The 21,632-nt window shown below is 43.1% G+C and overlaps 1 protein-coding gene across 2 annotated transcripts in view; it reads left to right on the top strand.

The window, feature by feature from the left end:
- GGT5 (gamma-glutamyltransferase 5) overlaps positions 1–21,632 on the top strand; it is an 88,766-nt gene that overhangs the window by 20,362 nt on the left and 46,772 nt on the right. For both annotated transcript variants that reach the window (XM_033954076.1, XM_033954073.1), the window contains exons 2-4: positions 16,503–16,633; positions 20,060–20,152; positions 20,968–21,163. In XM_033954076.1, coding sequence (XP_033809967.1) covers positions 16,503–16,633; positions 20,060–20,152; positions 20,968–21,163 — 420 coding nt within the window. The remainder of the gene's footprint in view (positions 1–16,502; positions 16,634–20,059; positions 20,153–20,967; positions 21,164–21,632) is intronic.

Raw genomic sequence — 21,632 nt, 5'->3', positions numbered from 1 at the left:
GACATAGGCTTAGTAGGTCCTACACATGCCCTACGCTGACCTTTGTTCCCGCCTGGCCTACAACAATTCTTTTTTCAGACATTAAACATCCTATATAATAAAAGCTTACCGGCGCATGTGCTTTCAAAACAGCGTGATCCCTGCCGCTGTGGTGTGTGATCTGTGGCCCTGTTCCATTTTAGAATCCGGCGGCAGGGAACATTCTGGCTACTCCCCTCCTCCCGCACTCACTCACCAACTGCTGCTGCAAGGAAGCACAGGCAAGCTCTCTCCCTGCCCGCATCCTCGGCAGGGAACACACCTCCCGCCCTCGCTCACCGCTGCCGCCGCCGCCGCCGCTGATCCTCCTCTTCAGAGCAGCCTGCGATTGTGGCCGGCTTTAAAGGACCTCACAGGCTGCTCTCCAACCTCAGTAGCACGTTCCCTCTAACGCATGGGATTGCGTCAAAGGGAACGTGCTACCGAGTTGGAGAGCGGCCTGCGAGATTCGCTAAAGCCGGCCACCACGATCGCAGGCTGTTTTGAAGAGGGAGGGGAGGAAGACAGAAGGGGCCATGGAGAGACAGGGAGAGGGAAAGGGGGCTGCTTTGAGGGGAGGGGTGTGCTTGGGGCAAACAGCTTTGCTCTGGGGGGAAAGACAGAAGAGGGCCAAGGAGAGATAGTTAGGGAGAGGGAAAGGGGGTTGCTTTGGGGGGAGGGGTGTGCTTGGGGGCAGACAGCTTTGCTCGGGGGGGAAGACAGAAGGACACAGACACCGGCCAAGGAGAGAGAGATAAAGAAACACAGACAGACAGACACATTTATTCTAGCACCCGTTAATGTAACGGGCTTAAAGACTAGTACTACATAAGAATTGCCGCTGCTGGGTCAGACCAATGGTCCATCATATCCAGCAGTCCATTGAGGCAGCGGCCCTTAGGTCAAAGACCAGTGCCCTATTTGAGTCTAGCCTTTTCTGTGTATGTTCTGGTCCAGCAGGAACTTATCTAACCTTTTCTTGAATCCCTGAAGGGTGCTTTCCCCTATAACAGCCTCCGGAAGAACGTTCCAGATTTCTACCTCTCTCTGGGTGAAGAAGAACTTACTTATGTTTGTAAGGAATCTATCCCCTTTTAACTTCAGCAAGCACCCTCTCGTTCTCTTCACCTTGAAGAGGGTGAACAATCTCTCTTTCTCTACTAAGTCAATTCCCTTCAATATCTTGAATGTTTCGATTATGTCCCCTCTCAGTCTCTTCTTTTCAAGGGAGAAGAGGACCAGTTTTTCTAGCCTCTCATTGTACAGTCTTCCAGTCTATTCAAGCGAGCGCCGAAGTCATGAATATGGAGGGAGAAGTGTAAATATAGATTACTTAGTTGTAATGGTTAACCTTATTTATTTATTTAGCCTGTCCTCTCAAAGGAGCCCAGAACAGGTGTCAAGAGTACATTCACAGTATAAGCAGGACAAACTTTAGTGGGAAATACAGACTTGGTGGACATAGGGGGTTTAATTTCAGCTTTTACCATATAGTCATAACATACAGAGCTGAAGATTCAGACTTAGTGGACATAGGATGTTTTAAATTGCAGTATTTTCTGTATAGACATGGCTGAACATAGGGGGTTAAATAACTTTTGCTTTGTAGGTGTGTGCATCATTGAGGTGTGGTGGATTTTTGATCTGGTGGGTGAAGCAAACGGAGTCCGTTTCTTGGTCCCAAAACCGCCCTGCCCACACCCTGTCGCCTGGGTACAGATATCCGGAGGCATTCCCCTTAGACAGAAAGGATACGCAGACAGTGTTCTAAAGATATTGCCTAATCTTTTATTAGTTTACATCCAGCTTTATACCTTTTTTTTGTACAAGGGTTAGTGGTAACCAACACAGGAAAAGGGGGTTGGACAAGAGAGGGGAGTGGGTGGACGAGCAGGATATGTGCTTCATTGTTTAAATCTAAAGGTGTTAAAGCTTCCCTTATCTCTCTCAACCGGTACATGGCAGTGGGGGGTCGAACCTCCATTGTCTCAAACAGTTAACTTTATTAACAAGACTAAATGGCCTTTTCCTAGGACATCAAGAGAACAAACACACACACTGTCTGTGTTTGAGCACCTCCAGCACAGACAGAGACAAAAAACTTATAAGATATATGTGTCCTTTCAAATGTGTCCTTTCAATCCCCTCTTACATCATGAAAATGACGTCATAAATGCACAGCATGAACGTGGAGGGAGAGATATTCTAGATATGTCTCTTGAGGAGGGGTTTTAGGAGCTGTACAGAGACTGCTTCTGTGTTCTTGTGAATGAGAGAGAAAAACAGGGGGGGTGGGGAGGGCGATGTCCCACGCTTCAGGTACAGCGTGAGGGGGCTTTTATAGTTTTGAGATTTATTCTAAAATACAGAATAAACATAGTAATAGGCTTGCAGTCAAATGTAATTTCCAGTATGCCTCTGACAATAGTTTCTGATTAATCTTAGTTATCTGTGCACCTGGACCCATTGTCCTAAGCATCCTCTTAATGAGACATTAACACCTTTTAGCTAATCATGATTTAATCAGGACTACTTGAAACCGTCTTCCTGGATGCTTTCTGTGAATAAGCATTCAGGATCTATTTGCATCTACATTCCAGAGTGAGATCGACATAATTTCCCCTACTTTGTTTATTTTTATTTTTATTCTTTGAAATGAAGACAAGCTTGTGGTACCCTTCTATAAACAGCCAGTCTGCATTTCGCAAGATGCCTCGCTTACCTCCAGCGTTATAGCAGCACATCCCCCGTCCTGCAGAATCTCCAAGCTATGAAGATAAACAGTTCCCATTATGAGTTCAAACCTCTGTCTTAGGTTGTATAGGCCGTATGCTATATCTTACCCGTCATTGAGCGAATGAACGGTGCATAACGGATGCAGGAAGCTTTTCTCAGGAGGCTCAGGCATAAAAGTACAAAGATGTCATGAGAGAGTATGCAAGTATGAGGAAATTATGTCTGACCCTGGTATGCAATGCAATATGCCAGATTAAAACCAAATTAGCAAGTGTCAGAGAAGATACTGGAAATTCAGGTATAACTGCCTTAAAAGCTAGAAGGAAGCTTGTGAGATAAAGAAAAGTACACGTGTTTCACTTTACAGCAAAGGAGAATCATAACAATACATAACAAAATTTGTAGAATAATTAAGATAATGATAGGGTGAATTAAAACATTAAATACGTGGTTTGCAGTGGGCGAATACTCAAAGAAAAGTTCCCAAACTGAGACATGAGCGTCTCGTAGCAAATTTTCTACAGTTTGTGCAATCTGTCCATTTTCAAAAGGGATATCATGATTCACTTCTTTGGAGGTTTTCTTAAGTTGTTCAATGTAAGTATGGAGTTCAGTAAAGTTCAGCAGCTTTTGAAATGTCTCGTTCCCCCATACCAAGAGGTAGTGGATGCACAGCATATGAAATAAAGTCTGGAATGTCCATAGAATCATTAGTTACCAGAGGTGTGGAATAGGTTGTCCCATTAATGGTGATGGAGGACAAAGGCGAATGACTACACCAGGTATTGTTCAGTAAATAAGTTGAACTGTACAGCAAAGCGTTCTTAGGAAGGTGGCTGTCATGAATCCATAGATCCAAGGAATAGGAAACAATGAACAGGAAACATTGTGTAAGAAGGTAGAAAAGTTTTTGCAGTCAGGGTGCAGGAAGCTGAATTAGTCCAGCAGGAACCAACAGTCTCTTTAAACTGGTGAGATGCACACTTGGGATGAAATGATGTCTGTGCATACAGGGAGGGATACACCGGCTTGAAAAGAGTCCAGATATCATTCAGCAGCTGTACTCCAGTGTGATCCAAATAAGAGATAGAAAACGAGAAAGAAACCATGTTGCCTGTACTGAATGTGTATATATGTATATGTGTGTGTATATATATATATATATATATATATATATATAAAGAGAGAGAGAGAGAGAGATAGATATCAGGTTGCAAAATAAACATATTGTTATAGAGAACCAAAATAAAGATGAACACATGAGTAATACAAATAATGCATATCATAACCATCTCATATTCGGAAAAGGCATAAATCTAATATCTTCTTTGGAGCGTCTTTATCTCTGCAGTGATAAAGAGGATCCTTGGAAAACACTAGAAATATCTTTGTGCCAAAACTGGTCTGGGATGGCTATGTATATATCCGAACTGCTGCTAAGAAAAAGAAAAACATTTTAAGTTGGCAACATACTAATTTCAGCTAAAACAATAGGAAGGAAATTTTCCCAATTCACAAACGTGCCAGCTGTGGCTTTCCTGATTTTGTCTTTAATAGTCCTGTTCATGCATTCGACAATACCGGAACTCTGTGGGCGATATGGGAGATGAAATTTCCACTCAATGCGGAGTGCGATAGCTAAATCTTTGCATACTCTGGCAGTGAAAGCAGGACTATTATCTGAGTTGATGTGTGTGGGACATCCCCATCTAGGGATGATTTCGCGAAGTAAAATGTTCACCATAGTCTGAGCAGTTTCATTTGTAGTGTGAAAAAACTTCAGGCCATCGGGAGAAAATGTCAACAATAACAAGGGCGTAATCCTGGCGAGACCCAGTGGCATGAGAAATATGAGTAAAGTCAATCTGTAAGTGTGTAAAAGGAGAAGTGGGGTAAGTAAGGTGTCGAGGTGTGTAAAAGGAGAAGTGGGGTAAGTAAGGTGTCGAGCTATATATGTCTGTATCAGGGAGCAAAGGTCAAGAATGAAAAAAATCACTGGCAAGAAGTTGAAATGTCGAGCGAGCACTGCAGTGACCAATGCTATGATATTGGGCAATGAATAAGGGAGAGCTAGCAGCTGGTATACAGGGTTTCCCCTCTGCACCAAAGTCCGTCCGAAGGGCGGCTTTGGGCGCCGGCCAGATGGGCATTGATTAAGCCAGTGACCAGGGTCCCCACAATTAAAACATCCAGTACTTCTGGATGGATTATTACCACCTTGATCGGAGGCAGGGGCCTGCCTCCAAGCTGAGCAGGAGTCCTCCACCCACAGTCTCACCAATAGAGGGTGTTGTTTTACTGTCACATTTTCAATTGTGAGGGACAGGCAAGTTCTGCAGTACTTCAGGGAACATACCTGTTCTTAGCGACTGAAAATATTCCACCCCCTAGTGGTAGCAATGCAGCTGGAGGACACCTGCTCAGCTTAGAGGGAACAGTGCGCCGGCGGCCGCAACCCCCCTCTTCCGTGAGGAGCGGACAGACGCAGTCCCCAGGTGGGTAGCTGGACCTGATAATGCAGGATTTCCCGAGGCTTAGAGATCTCAAAGCAACCTGCGGCTTCTTTTTCCAATAATTTATTCTGAAATTCTGCACGAGAACTAGTGGGCCATTCTGAAATCATTTGTTTGACCAGAATTTGTAAGGGAGAACGGAGGTTAGAAAGGAAAGTCTGAATAAGTAGGGAATCCATATTTGCATGGGCACTAAGACCTGCCTCTTGGGTCCAGGTTTCATTAAACCTCTTCAACACCTATCAAGCTCTGTCTGCAATCCTGATCGAATTACATTGAGTTTTTAAAACACTGTCTTCGAACGAATCCCAATTCATTAATAAACTACTTATTCCCCATAGTATATCACGTTCTTTAGGGTCCATTAATCAAAAACTCTTAACAATTCCATCACTGAAAGTTATCGGAACTCGTCGTCATGATATCTTCTCTGTAATGGCCCCACAATTATGGAACACCTTACCTCAGCATTTAAGAGAAGAAAATGACCTAAACCATTTTAAAGGCAATCTGAAGAGCTTCCTTTTTAAAGACGCCTAGTTTGTATGTCAATATGTCAAACTCATGTAATTTACTATAAATAAGCTTATGTGTACACCTTTTGTTTTTATTTGTAAATCGCTTAGCAAATTAAATTAGGCGATTCAATAAGTTAAAAATAAACTTGAAACTTGAATCTCACAAATTTCCATATTTTTCTGATCTTCAGTAGGAGGCGCTCTATCTTTAAAACTGATTTTGGCCCCTCTATTAATCAAATTTAATTTATTCTGACCCTCTATGGTAGTATTAACATTGGGGCAGTCGGAAGTGTCCAATACCAAAGGTACCACATACCTCAAGCTGAATTCTGAGTCTGACTTCCTTCCCTTATCCTGCGTCTCCAAAAGTGAGTGCACAGGTAAGTGAAAGGAGTCCGGCTGGGCTGTAAAGGCCTGAGTCACCTTGGTATTTGGACACAGAGAGTCAGGACACCCCTATGCACTAACACTGTTTTTCCTGGCTGTCAAATCACTTTTTACTTTTTCCAATTCTATCTGCATTGTATCTCGATCATGTTGCAATCTCTTTTTCTAATGCTTCTGTCTGTGCTCTGAGCTCATGGAAAGGAATGTAAGTGGAGGCATTTCTGTAACTACCTCTGCCATGCTCTCTATTTCACAGAAACATAGAAAAATAGCTCTGAGCTCATGGAAAGGAATGTAAGTGGAGGCATTTCTGTAACTACCTCTGCCATGCTCTCTATTTCACAGAAACATAGAAAAATAGCTCTGAGCTCATGGAAAGGAATGTAAGTGGAGGCATTTCTGTAACTACCTCTGCCATGCTCTCTATTTCACAGAAACATAGAAAAATAGCTCTGAGCTCATGGAAAGGAATGTAAGTGGAGGCATTTCTGTAACTACCTCTGCCATGCTCTCTATTTCCTGTGTGTGGTTTTTTTTGTATTGGGGTGCTCCCTCAGCACGCCACCTCCTAGCTTCTGATACTGAAATAATTTGAGCTGGCTGGGTCTTCCCAGTGTCAAAAGGGGTAGTTTTAGGGTCCTCTGAAAACAACAGAAGGTGTTTAGTAATCTCGGGGGATAATAATTAAATACTCTTATTCATTCGCTAGTCATTTCATGTCTAGGCTATAGCAATGTATTATATAAAGGCATCACTAAGAAAGAAAAATAACACCTCCAAATTATTCAAAATACTGCCATTAAAATCATTTCAACTTAAAAGCTCGAAAATTTGATCATGCCACACCACTTTTGATTAACTCCCATTGGCTTCCCATAGATCATTGAATTACTTATAAAATAATGTTACTGATACATAAAACCATAGCTTCCGGTCTACCTGATTTCATCAACAGGTTATTAATCCCCCAAAACCCCCATCGCACATTACGTTCTTCTTATCAAAACCTGTTATCCATTCCCTCTTTAAGACACATTGGCACCATGTGTACTAATATCTTTTCTGTGATGGCCCCTACCATCTGTAACTCAGCACCAAATTATATAAGAGAAATTTCATCACTTGATAAATTTAAAAGTAGCTTGAAGGCCTTTCTTTTTAAAGACGCATTTGGAGTATAATAGTCCTTTTAAGAACTGTAATGGAACTTTGCTCCTTGCTTTTCTTATTCATTTTAATCTTTTCTACAAAGTGCTAGATTATTTATTTTTTGTTCCCTCCCTTTTGTTTTGATCCTTCTCCCTCTCTTTTTCATTACACAAATGTATTTCTACTCTTTTTCATTTTGTTTCGGTAAGTTAATGTTCGTCTATGTGTCTGACTGTCTGTTTTAATAATTATAATTTGTTTTTTTAATGTATGCCTTTCTACTCTTTGTTTTTATATATTATGTAAAACTGCTCTGAACCTTGACAAGGCGGTATATCAAATCCCCAAACATCTACTACTGAAACCTAAAACAGAATTTTTTCTTTCCGGAAACACAGCACAAGAAACGGCAGAAGTTTCCTTCTTCGGCAAAAGGGTAGCAGCCGAAGAAGGAACTCAAAACATGAGTCAGAGTCAAACTATTGTACGTTCGAGAGGGAGACAAGAAACAGTTCTTGTGTACAAGCTGCGAAGAAAAAATCTTAAACTGAATACAGCTATCAAAATTCAGGACTGGTGACACAGAGAGATGTTATCTGGAGGGAGAGTGTCACACACACGGGCAACATAAACCTTACAAGTCTCATCTGTCTAGGAGGGGGGGGGAATCCTAAGTGTCTTTATGACCCATAACAAGAACAATATAATAAGGAAGAAATTTTCGCTTACCTTACCTTATAAGCGAGGTACATTAATAATATACAATATAATCTTATACTCTATAAAATCTTATCTAAGCGATAGAAGAGAAAAGCGCATGCAAAGAGTGGTACAGATGACAGAGTGGGCAGGCGTTTCTATAAATAATTTCATTCTCCTGAAAGAATGGCAGCTGCTTATTTTCGTGGCGGGAGCTTCCCGAAAACTCCACATTAATCTTGTTCTTTTCGAAAGAACAGTAGCCGTGGCGGGAGTTTCCCAAAAACCCCACAATATAAATAAAGGGTTGGAATAGGACGCCAATACCAGTGAGTATTAAAGAACAGAATTCAAAATTCAGAAATACTCACAAGATGTAGTGATGTCCAGCCCATCCCGGACCAAGCCCCCAACTGAAGCGAACGGAGTCCTTGGTCCCAAAACCGCCCTGCCCACACCCTGTCACCTGGGTACAGATATCCGAAGGCATTCCCCTTAGAAAGAAAGGATACACAGACAGTGTTCTAAAAAGATTGCCTAATCTTTTATTAGTTTACATCCAGCTTTATACCTTTTTTTGTACAAGGGTTAGTGGTAACCAACACAGGAAAAGGGGTTTGGACAAGAGAGGGGAGTGGGTGGATGAGCTGGATATGTGCTTCATTGTTTAAATCTAAAGGTGTTAAAGCTTCCCTTATCTCTCTCAACCGGTACATGGCAGTGGGGGGGGTCGAACCTCCATTGTCTCAAACGGTTAACTTCATTAACAAGATTAAATGGCCTTTTCCCAAGACATCAAGAGAACAAACAAACACACTGTCTGTGTTTGAGCACCTCCAGCACAGACAGAGACAAAAAACTTATAAGATATATGTGTCCTTTCAAATGTGTCCTTTCAGTGGGTGTCACAGGTAAGTTTTCCTAGGAATGAGGTTGGTTTTTAGAATACAGTACTCCCTCGCGAATTTCGCAAAACCGCAAATGCGGTTTAGGAGTGGATCAAAGGCAAGAGAAGACAGCTGGGGCGCCGGTGGGTGCTAAAAATCAGGTGTGGGATCATTCTCAGTATTTTCTGACCGCCTCTTCTTGGTACTAAAGTCAGGCTACACCAATCAGGAGCTGGTTTGACACATCAGATAGCGTGTCAAAGCAGCCCCTGATTGGTGTAGTCTGATTTTAGTTCCAGGAAGAGGCGGTTGGAAAATACCGCGAAAGACTGAGCCTGCAATTCGCAAATTCGCGGGGGTTTACTGTATAGTACAATTTGATTTTTTTTGTAAGTTTGGTAGTAGATCGAGTGATGCGGTGGTGTACAGGTTTTGGTGAGAGTCCGTTTGGTGTATTAGGTGGTGCTTTTGAGATCCATCAGTCAGTGGTGCAGACACAAGTTGTTAAGGAGCTGGATTTGTATAGAGGAAGGTTTCACGGCCTTCGTGATGGATTGAGGGGATGATGGATTGTTCATTTTTTATTTATTAAATTTTCTGTACCGTTCTCCCAGGAGAGCTCAGAACGCTTTACATGAGTTTATTCAGGTCCTCAAGCATTTTTCCTTGTCTATTCCAGCAGGCTCACAATCTATCTAATGTACCTGGAGCAATGGGGGATTAAGTGACTTGCCCAGGGTCACAAGGAGCAGCGTGGGTTTGAACCCACAACCCCAGGGTGCTGAGGCTGTAGCTTTAACCACTGCGCCACACCACACACTTGGGGGATGATGTGCTGGGTACGACATGTGAATAAGAGCGTTTCCAGGCTGTTTCAGATGTGGTAGGACCAGCTGTTTTTCTGCTTGGGATCTCAGTGATCAGTTTGGGACATAAATTTGTAGTTTTGAAGTGATGTAGTTTGGTGTCATCTTGTGGAATGTCTTGAAGGCTAAAACCAAGGCTTTAAAGGCGCATCGTTTTTGGATAGGCAGCCAGTGCATGGATATTAGTGCAGGGGTGACATGGTCACGGAAGCCCAGGTTTTTCAGGAGTTCTGCACTCCTTGGAGACGGGAGATGTTTTTTGCGGGTAAGCCCACTAGTAGCGCATTGCAGTAATGTAAGCGGGATAATACAAACGCATATAGTAGTTGGGCAAAATCACTTTCTGAAAAGTAAGCACAGATGCACTTTAGCTGGCATGGGTAATAGAAACACAAAGACACTCATTTTGATACATGATCTGAGAGCGACAGGTTTGAGTCGAGAATCACTCCTAGGCTGCGGACGTTGTCTTTGGCTGTAAGGGTGTCATTTCCCCAGGAAAGGGATGGGCAGGAATGTGTGCAGGAATCCTTGTGCATCCAGAGTTTAGTTTTTGATGCGCTGAACTGTAGTTTATTTGCAGTCATCCAGTTCTTTATTTCGGTTAGGCAGCAATGACGTTTTTTTGATTTGTGCGTCTCGGAGTTGACCTAGTGGGAGGTAGAGCTGTATGCTGTCCGCGTATGAGTGGATTTTGATTTGATACTTTTCTGCGATATTGAGTACTTCTGAAATAGTCAAGCACACATAGGGGTTAAATTTTTAATGTTATAAGCGACTTGACTGTGTAGAACAGCGGATTCAATGTTTAGAGAACTGCTTAAGAGTTGAATGAAAGTTTTTTGTTTTTTTTAAATTATGTTTAACATGCAAATAATGTTTAACATCCAAAGTAACTATCAGCAATCTTTACAAGAAAGCAACAACATAAGAAGGGAAGGGAATGGGGACTTGTATACTGCCTTTTTGTAGCTTTTGCATTTCAAAGTGGTGGGCACTGGAGGATTAGGTGACTTGCCCAGGGTCATAAGGAACGAATTATGCTCGCAAACCAAGGTTTGACTGTATTCACATAACTTAGGTATGATTCCAACCCCTGCCGTCTCTCTCGCCTCACTGCCCCATATGCCTGGAATAGTCTGCCTGAGTCCATGTGTCACACCCCTTCCCTTGTTCAAAAAATAGAATGAAAGCCCACCTTTTTGAGAGTGTCTTAAACGCATATCCCTCTCCCTCTGCTCATCACCCTAGCCAGCAGTTTAACTATTGCCTGCTAACTATAACCCCTACCACGTCGAACGTGAACTCTCAAGGCCCAGAACAGGAAGCAGATCTTCAGGCACCGGCACCACGCACAGAATATGCTGGTGCCAGTGCCGGTGCCGCTGCGGAGGCTACAGAAAAGTAAGAAGAGGGTTCGGGTGGGTTGGGGGGACCTCAGGTCGCGGCGGGGGGGTGCCCGATGGTGGCGGGGGTGCCGGATCGCGGGGGGGGGGGGAGGGTGCCAGTTCGCGGGGGGGGGCCTTCGGGGGGAGCAATGCCGGTTCTCGTGGGGGGGGAGCAGCGCTGCTGGCCTCGGGGGGGGAAGGTGGGGGGTGGAAACATATCAAAGCAAGTTTCCCTTACTTCCTATGGGGAAACTTGCTTTGATATACGAGCATTTTGGATTACGAGCATGCTCCTGGAACGGATTATGCTCGTAATCCAAGGTACCACTGTAGTTTTCTTCGAGCTTAATTGTTCTGAAAAGTTTGGAAAATGGGTAAGGACTTACCTCTCCGAGTCCTCTCCACTTCTCCTTTCCAGTTTCCACCATTGAGAAGTTCATGGTCTGAACAGCGCGTCTCCTCGGAGCAGGTGTTGGCGAAGGGGTGGCCTTACCCGGGCTCAACGTCACCCTTAGCATTTCATTTGAATTTTACATAATTTTGTAACAGCTTTTCTGGAATCCTCATTAGATTATTTCCTCCTATTGCTTTTGAAACAGTAGGATGAGGTTCGTTTATTTTATATGTATTTCACCCCCATTGAGAGTTTTGGAAGACAACTCTCAAATTTTGTTGTCTGGCAGCCCCTGAAACCGTCCTGGGGGTGGGCTACAGTTCTACATGGCTATGTGCTGTAGATAAAGATAGATGCTCCACTTACTAATTGAGAGCACTATTTTAACGGAAGAAAAGCCTCAGGTATTATCTTGGCAGAGCATGAATGCTCAGACCTCCTCCACCCACGTCATTGGCAAAAAACTTCCGAGGAGAACAGCACATTCTCCTCAGAGATTTTTGCCAATGATGTGGGTGGAGGAGGTCTGAGCATTCATGCTCTGCCAAGATAATACCTGAGGCTTTTCTTCCGTTAAAATAGTGCTCTCAAATTAGCAAGTGGAGCATCTATATTTATTATTATTTATTACCCACTTCCACCATTTTAAATAGACTGTAGATAAAGATTACATCTGGAACAAGGTGTGATGCTTTCTTTCAGGTCTATTAGTATGTCCTCATTTCCCACTGAACAAAGTTAGGATTTCCTCTGATTGTTTTCTGTCCATCCTAGCTGCCTCCTTGCTAAATGGAAGGTCCCCAGCTTCCTTCTTTAAAGTCTGTTTGTTATAGTATTCTGTGCCCAGGAGTCTTCTCAATTGTGTTTCTTTAACTATGTATCCGGGAAGAACTGAGACATTTTCACCTCACTGTTGTCTCTGTGGCAGTCTCAGTATTTCCTAAGCACCCAATCTTACCTCACTTGTGCCTGTAGCAGCAGTTCCAGTGCTTCCTGAACACACCTCATTCGTGTGTCTGTGGCAGCCTGAAAACAAATCTCAGAACTTCCTCAATGCACAGTCTCATTTCACTCCTGTCTCTGTAAAAGACTCAGGCCCAGATTCTCAAAACTCTAATGCCATCACGGAACTGTTTTGCGATGGTTTAGCCTGCACGCATATCAGCGGTGGATTATCAAAACGGATTAGCTCTGTCTTTAGCGAACTTTCTAGCAGTCTCCAACAATGACATGTAAATGGGCTCTTCAACATTGAATTGAGCACTTTGGTGGATTATTGAAAATCGCCGAGCCATTTTCTAAGAGCAGCATTGGCTTATGGTGACAAAATTCAGCGACTGGTCTGGGGGTGCCGGTACAGTGCCAGTGTGGCGAGTGTTTTAAAGTGGCTAATGTAAAAAAAAAAAAAAAAAAGAAAGTTACATGATTCTCATAAACTGTAGTTTTTTTTTGGGGGGGGGTTCTTGGGAGAGGTAAAAGCATGTTTCTTGAGAACTTGTATGATACCCACATCTTATGTGTTTTGGGCTATGGTTCATAATAAAATTATAAAAAACAAATTACAAGATTTACCTGAATTATAGTAGTTTTGGGGAGAGAAAGGCATGTTTTATGTGCGTTTATTAAAAGCCGACGTTGCTTGTCTTCTCTCCCTTCCTTTCTTGCTTAATTTTCACACTGGGCTTTGTAACGCGAACGGCTCATGCTGTGCTTATTGCGTTGCGTTGTTTTCCCTTCACATGCGCACATAAGCGCCTCAGCAGCGACTCGACGCATGTAAATTTAGCAAATCTTTGCTACAGTCCGCCGACCTCATTTACATGTGCAATTTTTTGAGAATGACTCACACTTTTGAATTCGCTACTAGATCGCCTGTGGCTGTGACAGCAGCGCCCCATCGTTTTTTAACGCAGTATTTGGGGGACTCCTGGCCTCAGTATTTCTTGAATGCAGTGTCTTGTTTCAGTTGTGACTCTATGGCAGTTTTACTGCTTTCTGAATCTACAGTCTCAATTTTACTCGTGTCTGTGTGGCAGTTTCAGTGCTTCTTGAACACATAGAGGATAGGACATTTTAAGTCCGCCTATGGACGTTTCTGGCAAAATATCCAAGTACTGGGTGGAAGAAATGGCCATTTTCGAACCCACAAGAAGACTAACTTTTTTTTTTTCCCGAAAATGACTTGCTAGCAAGACGCCTATCTTTTTTTGGGCCATTTTTGAAAAATAGGATCTCCAAATGAAACACGTCCAAAACAAGCCAGTTGCATGGAGGAGAAGCTGGCATTTTTAATGGATTGGCCACACTGACATGCCAGCAGAGCAGTGGGGCACTTTAGAGGGCACTGCTGTGAACTTCACATAAAGGGTGCCAGGTATTTGTCACACCATAATTCCCTTATAGTATATGGTGAGCCCTCCAAAACTTCCCAAAACCTACTCTACCCACTTGTCTACCATCCCAATAGCCTTTATGGCTGCAGGTGTCACCTATATGGCAGTACAGTAAGATTTTGTTGGGATCACACTTTCCATCATAAATGTGGTGGTTAGTGTGGGATATGGGCCTGGGTCCCCCTTTCTATGGTACACTACTCGAGACACCTGCTTGCTGCTCTAATAGGATTTCCCATACCATGTGCTGCTGTTATAGAGAGACAGGTATGTACTGTTTCATTCAGATCTTTTGAGGGTGGAAGGGGGTCACTGACCACTGGAGGAGCCATATTTTCATCCCTCCAGTGGTCATTTGGTTGGTTTGGGTATCTTTTGGGCCCTTATTTGTTTTAAAAACGGGTCTCGCCCCAAACATCCAAATTGTGCCCTGGACGTTTTGTAAAATGTTTATCACTGTTAAAATGTCCAAGTGCTAAACCTACCCTAATCTCACACCAAATATATCTCTAACACGCCCCCTTAAGATTTAGATGCACTGGAGACAAAAAGACATCTAGAAAGTCGGTTTCAAAAAAAATGCCCAAAAAGACGTTCAAGTGCAGGATATGCCTTGTTTTGGGCGTCAATCTTTTTTTTTTTTAAAATGAGCCCCATAGTCTCACCTCACTCCTGTCTCAAAAGCAGTCTTGGCGCTTCCCAAGCACACTGTATGCAGAGAAGCCTTTAATTAACTATCATTTATAGTCTGCTTTTTTTAGCTATTGCATGTATAGTGCAACTTAGAGGGAACACAACTCCCCCTGTTGAAGCACCATTTTATAAAAAAAATAGGGAGGGAACAGCAGAGGCACTTTTGAACACAGCATGGAAGAACGCCACTGTCTTTCAGCTGCCTCCCCCAGAACCTCTGTTACTGATGGTATTATGCATACTGTAATACACTTCAGGGAATTATTTACCCAAAAAATCAAAACAGTGCAACGTATTAAAAAAGAAATATATTTGCAGTATTCTGGAAATATACGCAGTCACTTTGGGTTATGAAAAGCTTCTATCGAATCGCCGTCGGGCAAGAGGGCATCTGAGCAAGCGCGGATGCCCTCCTGCTAGATGAGAGCAGGTGGAGGGGGGGTAGGGCGGAATTGGGGGCGTGATGGGTGGAACTGGGGGGGGGGTCTAGGGGGCTGGAATTTCCAAACAGAAAATCTGGTAACCCTAGTTCAGCAGCACTGTAACAGTGCTGGCAACCATTAAATAATTTTACCTATCCATGTTTTTGGTAGGGTGCCAAATAGCCACCAGGCTCCACCTCAGCTAGACTTTAGTAAGCAGTTGAATTACCAAAGATTAGATAATATAGATAATATTTATTATCTGTATTAGCAGGTGATTAATAGAGCTGCAGGCTGAGAATCAGGGAAGCCACTGTTGAGGTAATTGGCTGGAGTTTGAGGTGATTGGCGGGAAAGTGTGTTGGTCACAAATTTGAAATTGACAGGAAAGTTCGTTGGTCACAGATTTGAATTTTGGTGGGAAAGTTTGTTGGTATACAAATTTAAATTGTGGCAGGAGCACTACCATTTTTTGTTCTGTCGCAGCGTTGTCCCATCACCATCTAACCATGAAATCAATAATGGCCAACGACCATTAGAGGACAACACTGCAACAGAGCAGAAACTAGTAGTGCTCCCCTATGTCCAAGGAGCAACAGATCGCATAGAGAAACTGATAAAGAAAAATGACATCCAAATAGCCTACAGTACAACATAGAAACTTGCATCCACACACACAACATGTGAAAGACCAGTAACCTCTGCTCCAAACCCCTAGAGTATATGAAATCCCGTGCAGTTGTGGCCAATCTTACATTGGTGAAACTGGACGCACCATAGAGGAAAGGTTGAAAGAGCACAAGAGAAACCACAAGCTATGCAACATAGAAAAATCAGCTGTAGCCCTCATCGCCAAGGAAACTGGTCATACAATTGGATGTGAGAACCCAGAAGTCCTGGAGAAAGAAGACCGCTGGGGGCCAAGAAGAGGCAATAGAGATAGCAAGACACCCAAATAACTTAAATGGAGAGAAAGGGCTCTCCATAAACTAAGCATGGAAATCACTCATCCAAAGTAAATTTAGTGCAAAAAGGACTAGGGCCGAGGACAAATGTCTTCTCCCTCCATCTCAAAGTTTCTAGTCTCTTTTCTGACAGAATTTAAAAATGTGATCAACAGACTTTTCCCCAAAATTCAAATTCATGACCAATGGACTTTCCTACCTCAAACCCCAGCCAATCAGGTTAGAGGACCCACTCTATATAAAGATAAACTGTAGACCTCACATCATACCCTAAAGAAAGCCACAGCTTGATGGCTGAAATGTCAATTCTACTTTCCCAGACATGGTGAGACCCGGACAACTGCAACAATCGTGATGCCCGCCATGGAAGCCTAAGAGAACATAATCTTCCTCAGCCTAACCATATCCCTCTCTCACCCTTGCCCTCCACTTCCCTGTTCTGTCACTGAATCAGTTTTTCTTTCTCTTCAGGGATATCCTGCACCGTGGAGGTTCAGCAGTGGATGGTGCTATCGCTGGCCTCCTCTGTACCTCAGCTGTGAACCCCCAAAGCATGGGAATTGGGGGTGGTGTCATTTTTACCATCTATAATGCACCCACAGGTAATATCCCTGCCCCCAACCTTTGGCCAGCAAACTCCAAATGTACTTAAGTATAAATGCACCTAATTGTAATAAGTTATGATACTAAAAAGCCTTATCTCTAGAGGGTTATTGGTATAGAAGGTTATTGGTGTAAATTAGATTAAAAAATGCAAAATGGTTTCTATGATGTAGTGATGAAATCTTGGATTAAGTATGAAATTTTCACTAAGTTGCTTACTGCAAGTACTTGTAGTGAATTTTCCAACAGGAGCTTCACCTATGTAGCTTTTCTTTCAAAATATGCTATGTAAATAAGAGCACGTGTCGCTCCAGGTACAGCTTAGAATGTGTGTACCTGAGTAGATGAGGATACGCCCTTTTCTGCCTCCAGTCCCACCCTATTCTGCCCTAGCCCTACCCAGTTCCGCCTCTAGCCCCACCCTGTTCTTCCCCTAAGCCCCGCCCCCCACAAAACCTCCTCTCTTCTTTCGGATGAGCTCCAGCCACTTCTGGAGGGCCTGGAGCATGCGCGGATGTGTGTGACATCATCTGCGCATGCTCAGAGGCCCTCCAGATGCGGCCGGAGCTCGCCGGGTTTTGGAAAGTCCATCTGGAAGCCCGGACAGCCCTCTAAAAAGAGGACATGTCCGGGTTTTCTCAGATGATTGGTAACCCTATCCATGTAGATTTAAGCATTTACACTGCTTCAGAGCAGTTTTTGCCTCTCCCCTCACCTCCTGCCAGCCCATTTTTCACTCCTAGACATGTCGACATGTCCATCATGTGGACGTAACTTTATAAAGCAGTTTCCACGTTATGCACGTTTTACACACAGACCAGGATTCTTAGAAAATTGCACAGCTGAAATAACCACAACAAAATGGTGCCTACTTATGTACACACTGTGTGAGGCATCTCAGGGGCAGAGTTTGGACACATACAAAGTGCACATACAGGTTTTGTTTTTTTTAATATGTAGCTACATGCAAAGGTCTACAAACATGGCTTTTCGAGAAGTCTCTATTAGGGGCTTGAGGGGAGTCGGACTGTTCAAGGAAAGTCTTACTCTATGTAACGACAATATTAGTGGTAGCTTTCCATTTAAATGTCTTATCTTACACTCTGTTGTTTATTGAAAGCTTCTGTACCATTACTAATGACTGGGGAGTCAATTGAGAGCAGTTTGCATGAGCTTCTGTAATGGTGTTACAACACATGGTAATGTAATAGATGGTACTCATTGATTGTTTAATATATAGTTTATACATACTGTCTTTCTCTATATATACACTAGGGTATACTGTATTCACACTGTCTTTCCTTATACAGTGGATACAGTGGAATGCCAGTTATCTGGGCTATCCTCAGCAGGAGGTAGTCCAGATAATCAAAAATCCGGATAATTGGCTGTTAAGTTTTTGTCTTTTGTCTTTAATTTAAAAAAATACCTTCAGTGTACCCTCCCCCCTGAAAAGGAAAGGCAGCATTCCCCCTCCTTCCCTGAACAGGCGCTGCCAACCCCCTCCCGGATCCACAGAAAAGAACCCAGGCCTACCTTGTTTCCTGGTGGTCTAGCGACAGCGCTGGGGCAGGAGCGATCCTACTCACTCCTGTCCATGCTCTGTCAGCAACGAAAATAGCTGCCAAGACTTCCAGGGGTCTAGGAGGGAGGGGGAATACTGCCTTTTTTGGTCGGGGGTGGGGAGGGTGCACTGAAGGTATTTTTAAATTAAAAACAGAAGAATAGTATTTTGGAATAGTACTTCTGGGGAAACTCAAATATAAACTGAATCCCTCCTGAAGAAATCCGGATAATTGGAGTTCAGATAATCGGCGTTCCACTGTATATGTTAGGGAATACTATATTCACATTATCTTTCCCTATGTAATATGTATATTTCTATGTAGCATGCACAATTTAATATTTAATTCTATGTAGCGATATGCTGCTTGTAACCCGCCTAGAACTCCGTTTTAAGAGGATTCAGTGGGATATAAGATTGCACATAACATACATATGAGAGGATTAGTGTTGTGCTGAGAGTCATTTGGGGAGCCCTTTAGGACTTTGCACATAGGTGTCATGTTATAAAATTAGCCTCTGGCTCACATATACCCTTGGGCAATTTTGTAAGAGCCTAGTTGAGCAAGTTAAACACTGTTCTAGATTTTAATCCCCTTGATCCAGACTTATTTGATCCCTTTTGTTTTTAGGTTACTAACTCCCTTGATCCTTCACAAACTACTTCCTTTTTCTAAACTTAGGAACTTCAGCCCTTTTTGAAGTAAAATAACATAAGTTCTACAATAGGTCTAAGCAGCCCTAAATTAACCATTAAACATAATAAGAACATAAGAAAAGTCTTACTGGGTCAGACCAATGGTCCATGTAATCCAGTATCCCGTCTTCACGGAGGCCAATCCAAGTCACAAGTATCTGGCAAAACCCCAAATGGTAGCCTAGTGGTAGAGCAGCTGTCTCAGCACCCTGAGGTCATGGGATCAAATCCCAGGGCTCCTTGCTCCTTGTGACCCTGGGCAAGTCACTTAATTCTCCATTACTCCAGGTACAAAATAAGTACCTGTATATATGTAAACCACTTTGAATGTACAGCATAACCACAATAAAGCAGTCCCATTTCCTTTCCCTTGAGGCACCACAGAGTTTTTTCACCTAGCTGTCATGCCCTGAACTCTTTCACTGCTGCCACACCTATTATCCAATATGAATTTCAGTGTTTTTCTAATCATTCTAAATATATATATTGTGTTTTGTTTTGTACAGAAATTATATTTCTCATCATTTTTTAGCAGTTAGAAACATAGAAACATAGAAAGATGATGGCAGATAAGGGCTACAGCCCATCAAGTCTGCCCACACTATTGATCCACCCTTTTAAGTCTACTGACCCCCTTAAGTATAATTATAATTATACTGCCTCTCTACTGACCCGCTCTTTCAAGTCTATACCCTAGTGACCCTATTCCTTGGCATGACCCTCGTAGGGATCCCACATAGGTATCCCATTTATTCTTGAAGTCTGGGATGCTGCTGGCCTCGATCACCATAGAAACATAAAAAGATGACGGCAGATAAGGGCTACAGCAATGGAAGGGCTGAGGAGCGCCGTTGTTGGACTTAATTCAGCATCAGTTGGTCTTAATTCAGCTCTGGGTCTAAAAAAAGATATGTGATCAAGAAAATGAACTCCACCCCCCCTTTTACAAAAGCACGGAAGAGGTTTTTAGTACCGGCTGGCGTGCTGAATGCTCTGTGCTGCTCCGACGCTCATAAAGTTCCTATGAGTGTCGGAGCAGCGCACAGACTAGCATTAAAAACCTCTTCTGTGCTTATGTAAAGGGGGAGAGTTAAATTGTTAATGAGGCTGTTGAGGGAAAGGACTAATGTGGTTTCTGGTTTCCTTCTCCTGTACCTTCTGCTAGGGACTGTTGAAGTGATTAATGCTCGAGAAAGAACACCAGAGAAAACACCCCCAGATTTGTTGAAAGGTTGTAGGGACTTCATGCCCCAGTCAGGTAAGTTAATAATGGGTTATGGGGAGCTTTGCAATCATGTATTATTTCATAATGTCGCATATACCTAGCAAATAAGACACAAAATTGCAGCCACCGGCAAGCTGAAGGTTTCATCGTGCTTTTCAATAACTGACATGGAGAAGAGAGTATAAGAAATGTTCTTCTCATTAGAAAGTGACGTGAGCAGTGTCAGACAGAGTCTCAATAGCGTCTGAGGATTAGACCATTTTCTGATGCACAATTCTCTCCTAGGTATTTTGCCACACTGTGCCTTAAGAATGGAGAGTCAGGAAATGGCAAGATCTATCCACAAAACAGGCTGGGGAGGTTTTTGCTGCAAGACACAGTTCTCAAGGGTCCTTAAAAATTTAGCACTGACATTGCACGCTATTTAAAGCCCTGAATGGTGATGGCAGCTCCCCTTCCTGCTTTCTGTGTCTGCCAATGATGCAACTTCTTGTTTCCGCCCGGGTGGATTGCGGCAATGTCTAGGCTGGGAATATGCTGGGCCACGGGGTCTACCCAGAGCCTTGGGACCGGGCCGTGAGAAGGGAAGTTCCTGGACCATGACATATTTTTAGTAATGTTCCCCCAGGTGCAAGCCATGAGGCATGGCTTGCACCTGGGGAAACATTACTAAAAATATTTTTTTACATTGGTCGGGAGGGGGGGGGGGGGGGCGGGGGGATGTAAAAAATGATGGCAAGGGTGTAAAAAAACAATGGGCCCCGGGTGTCACATACCGTAGGTACGCCACTGGCGGGGAGCATTTGGAGGCTGTTGCTATGTTCAGACTGCTAGGTGTGTTTTGACAGGTGTCAAGTGGATTGGGGTCCCTGGAGAACTCAGGGGATATGAAGAAGCCCACAAGAAATATGGCAAGTTGCCTTGGAAGTCACTGTTTGAGCCTACTATCAAACTTGTAACAGAAGGCTTCCCAGTTCCAGAAATTCTGCACAAGTTTCTTCATCATCCCTTATTCAAGAACAGATTGATGAATTCTTCTTTATGGTAAGATATTAGCAGTGAGATTTAATATATCTATTATACCACAGAAGCAAATACTGCTTCTGCTAATATAGTGCTCCTTCAGTGTGACATGTGTGATTTTACCCTATGCTTGCATAATAAAAATATATTATCCTCTCCCAGTGAAGGATAGAGAGAGGAGTTCTTGGATGGAGATTAGTGCTCTGTGAGGGGGTGGTCAGAAGAGGATCCCTGGGGATAGGACCAGTAGAGTCAGCCTTATTCTAGGGTGGAACAGAAAGGGATAACACTTTGGGGGTAAACAGTTACAGTTATTTTATTTGATATACTGCCATTTGTAACAAAAAGTCAAATCAAAGCGGTGTACAATTCATAAAAATAGTGGTCAATATTTAAAATAAAAACATAAGGGGGAAAGTACCGTACACAAACAAATTAACCAAACTAGACACAAAAAGGACAGGATAGGTTTACAATATCTTAAGGAAGA

The sequence above is a fragment of the Geotrypetes seraphini genome, chromosome 8 (assembly GCF_902459505.1).
Source record: "Geotrypetes seraphini chromosome 8, aGeoSer1.1, whole genome shotgun sequence".
Classification (NCBI taxonomy): Eukaryota; Metazoa; Chordata; class Amphibia; order Gymnophiona; family Dermophiidae; genus Geotrypetes; species Geotrypetes seraphini.
The sequence above is the reverse complement of the archived record's forward strand: the minus strand, read 5'-3'. Positions and strand labels throughout refer to the sequence as shown.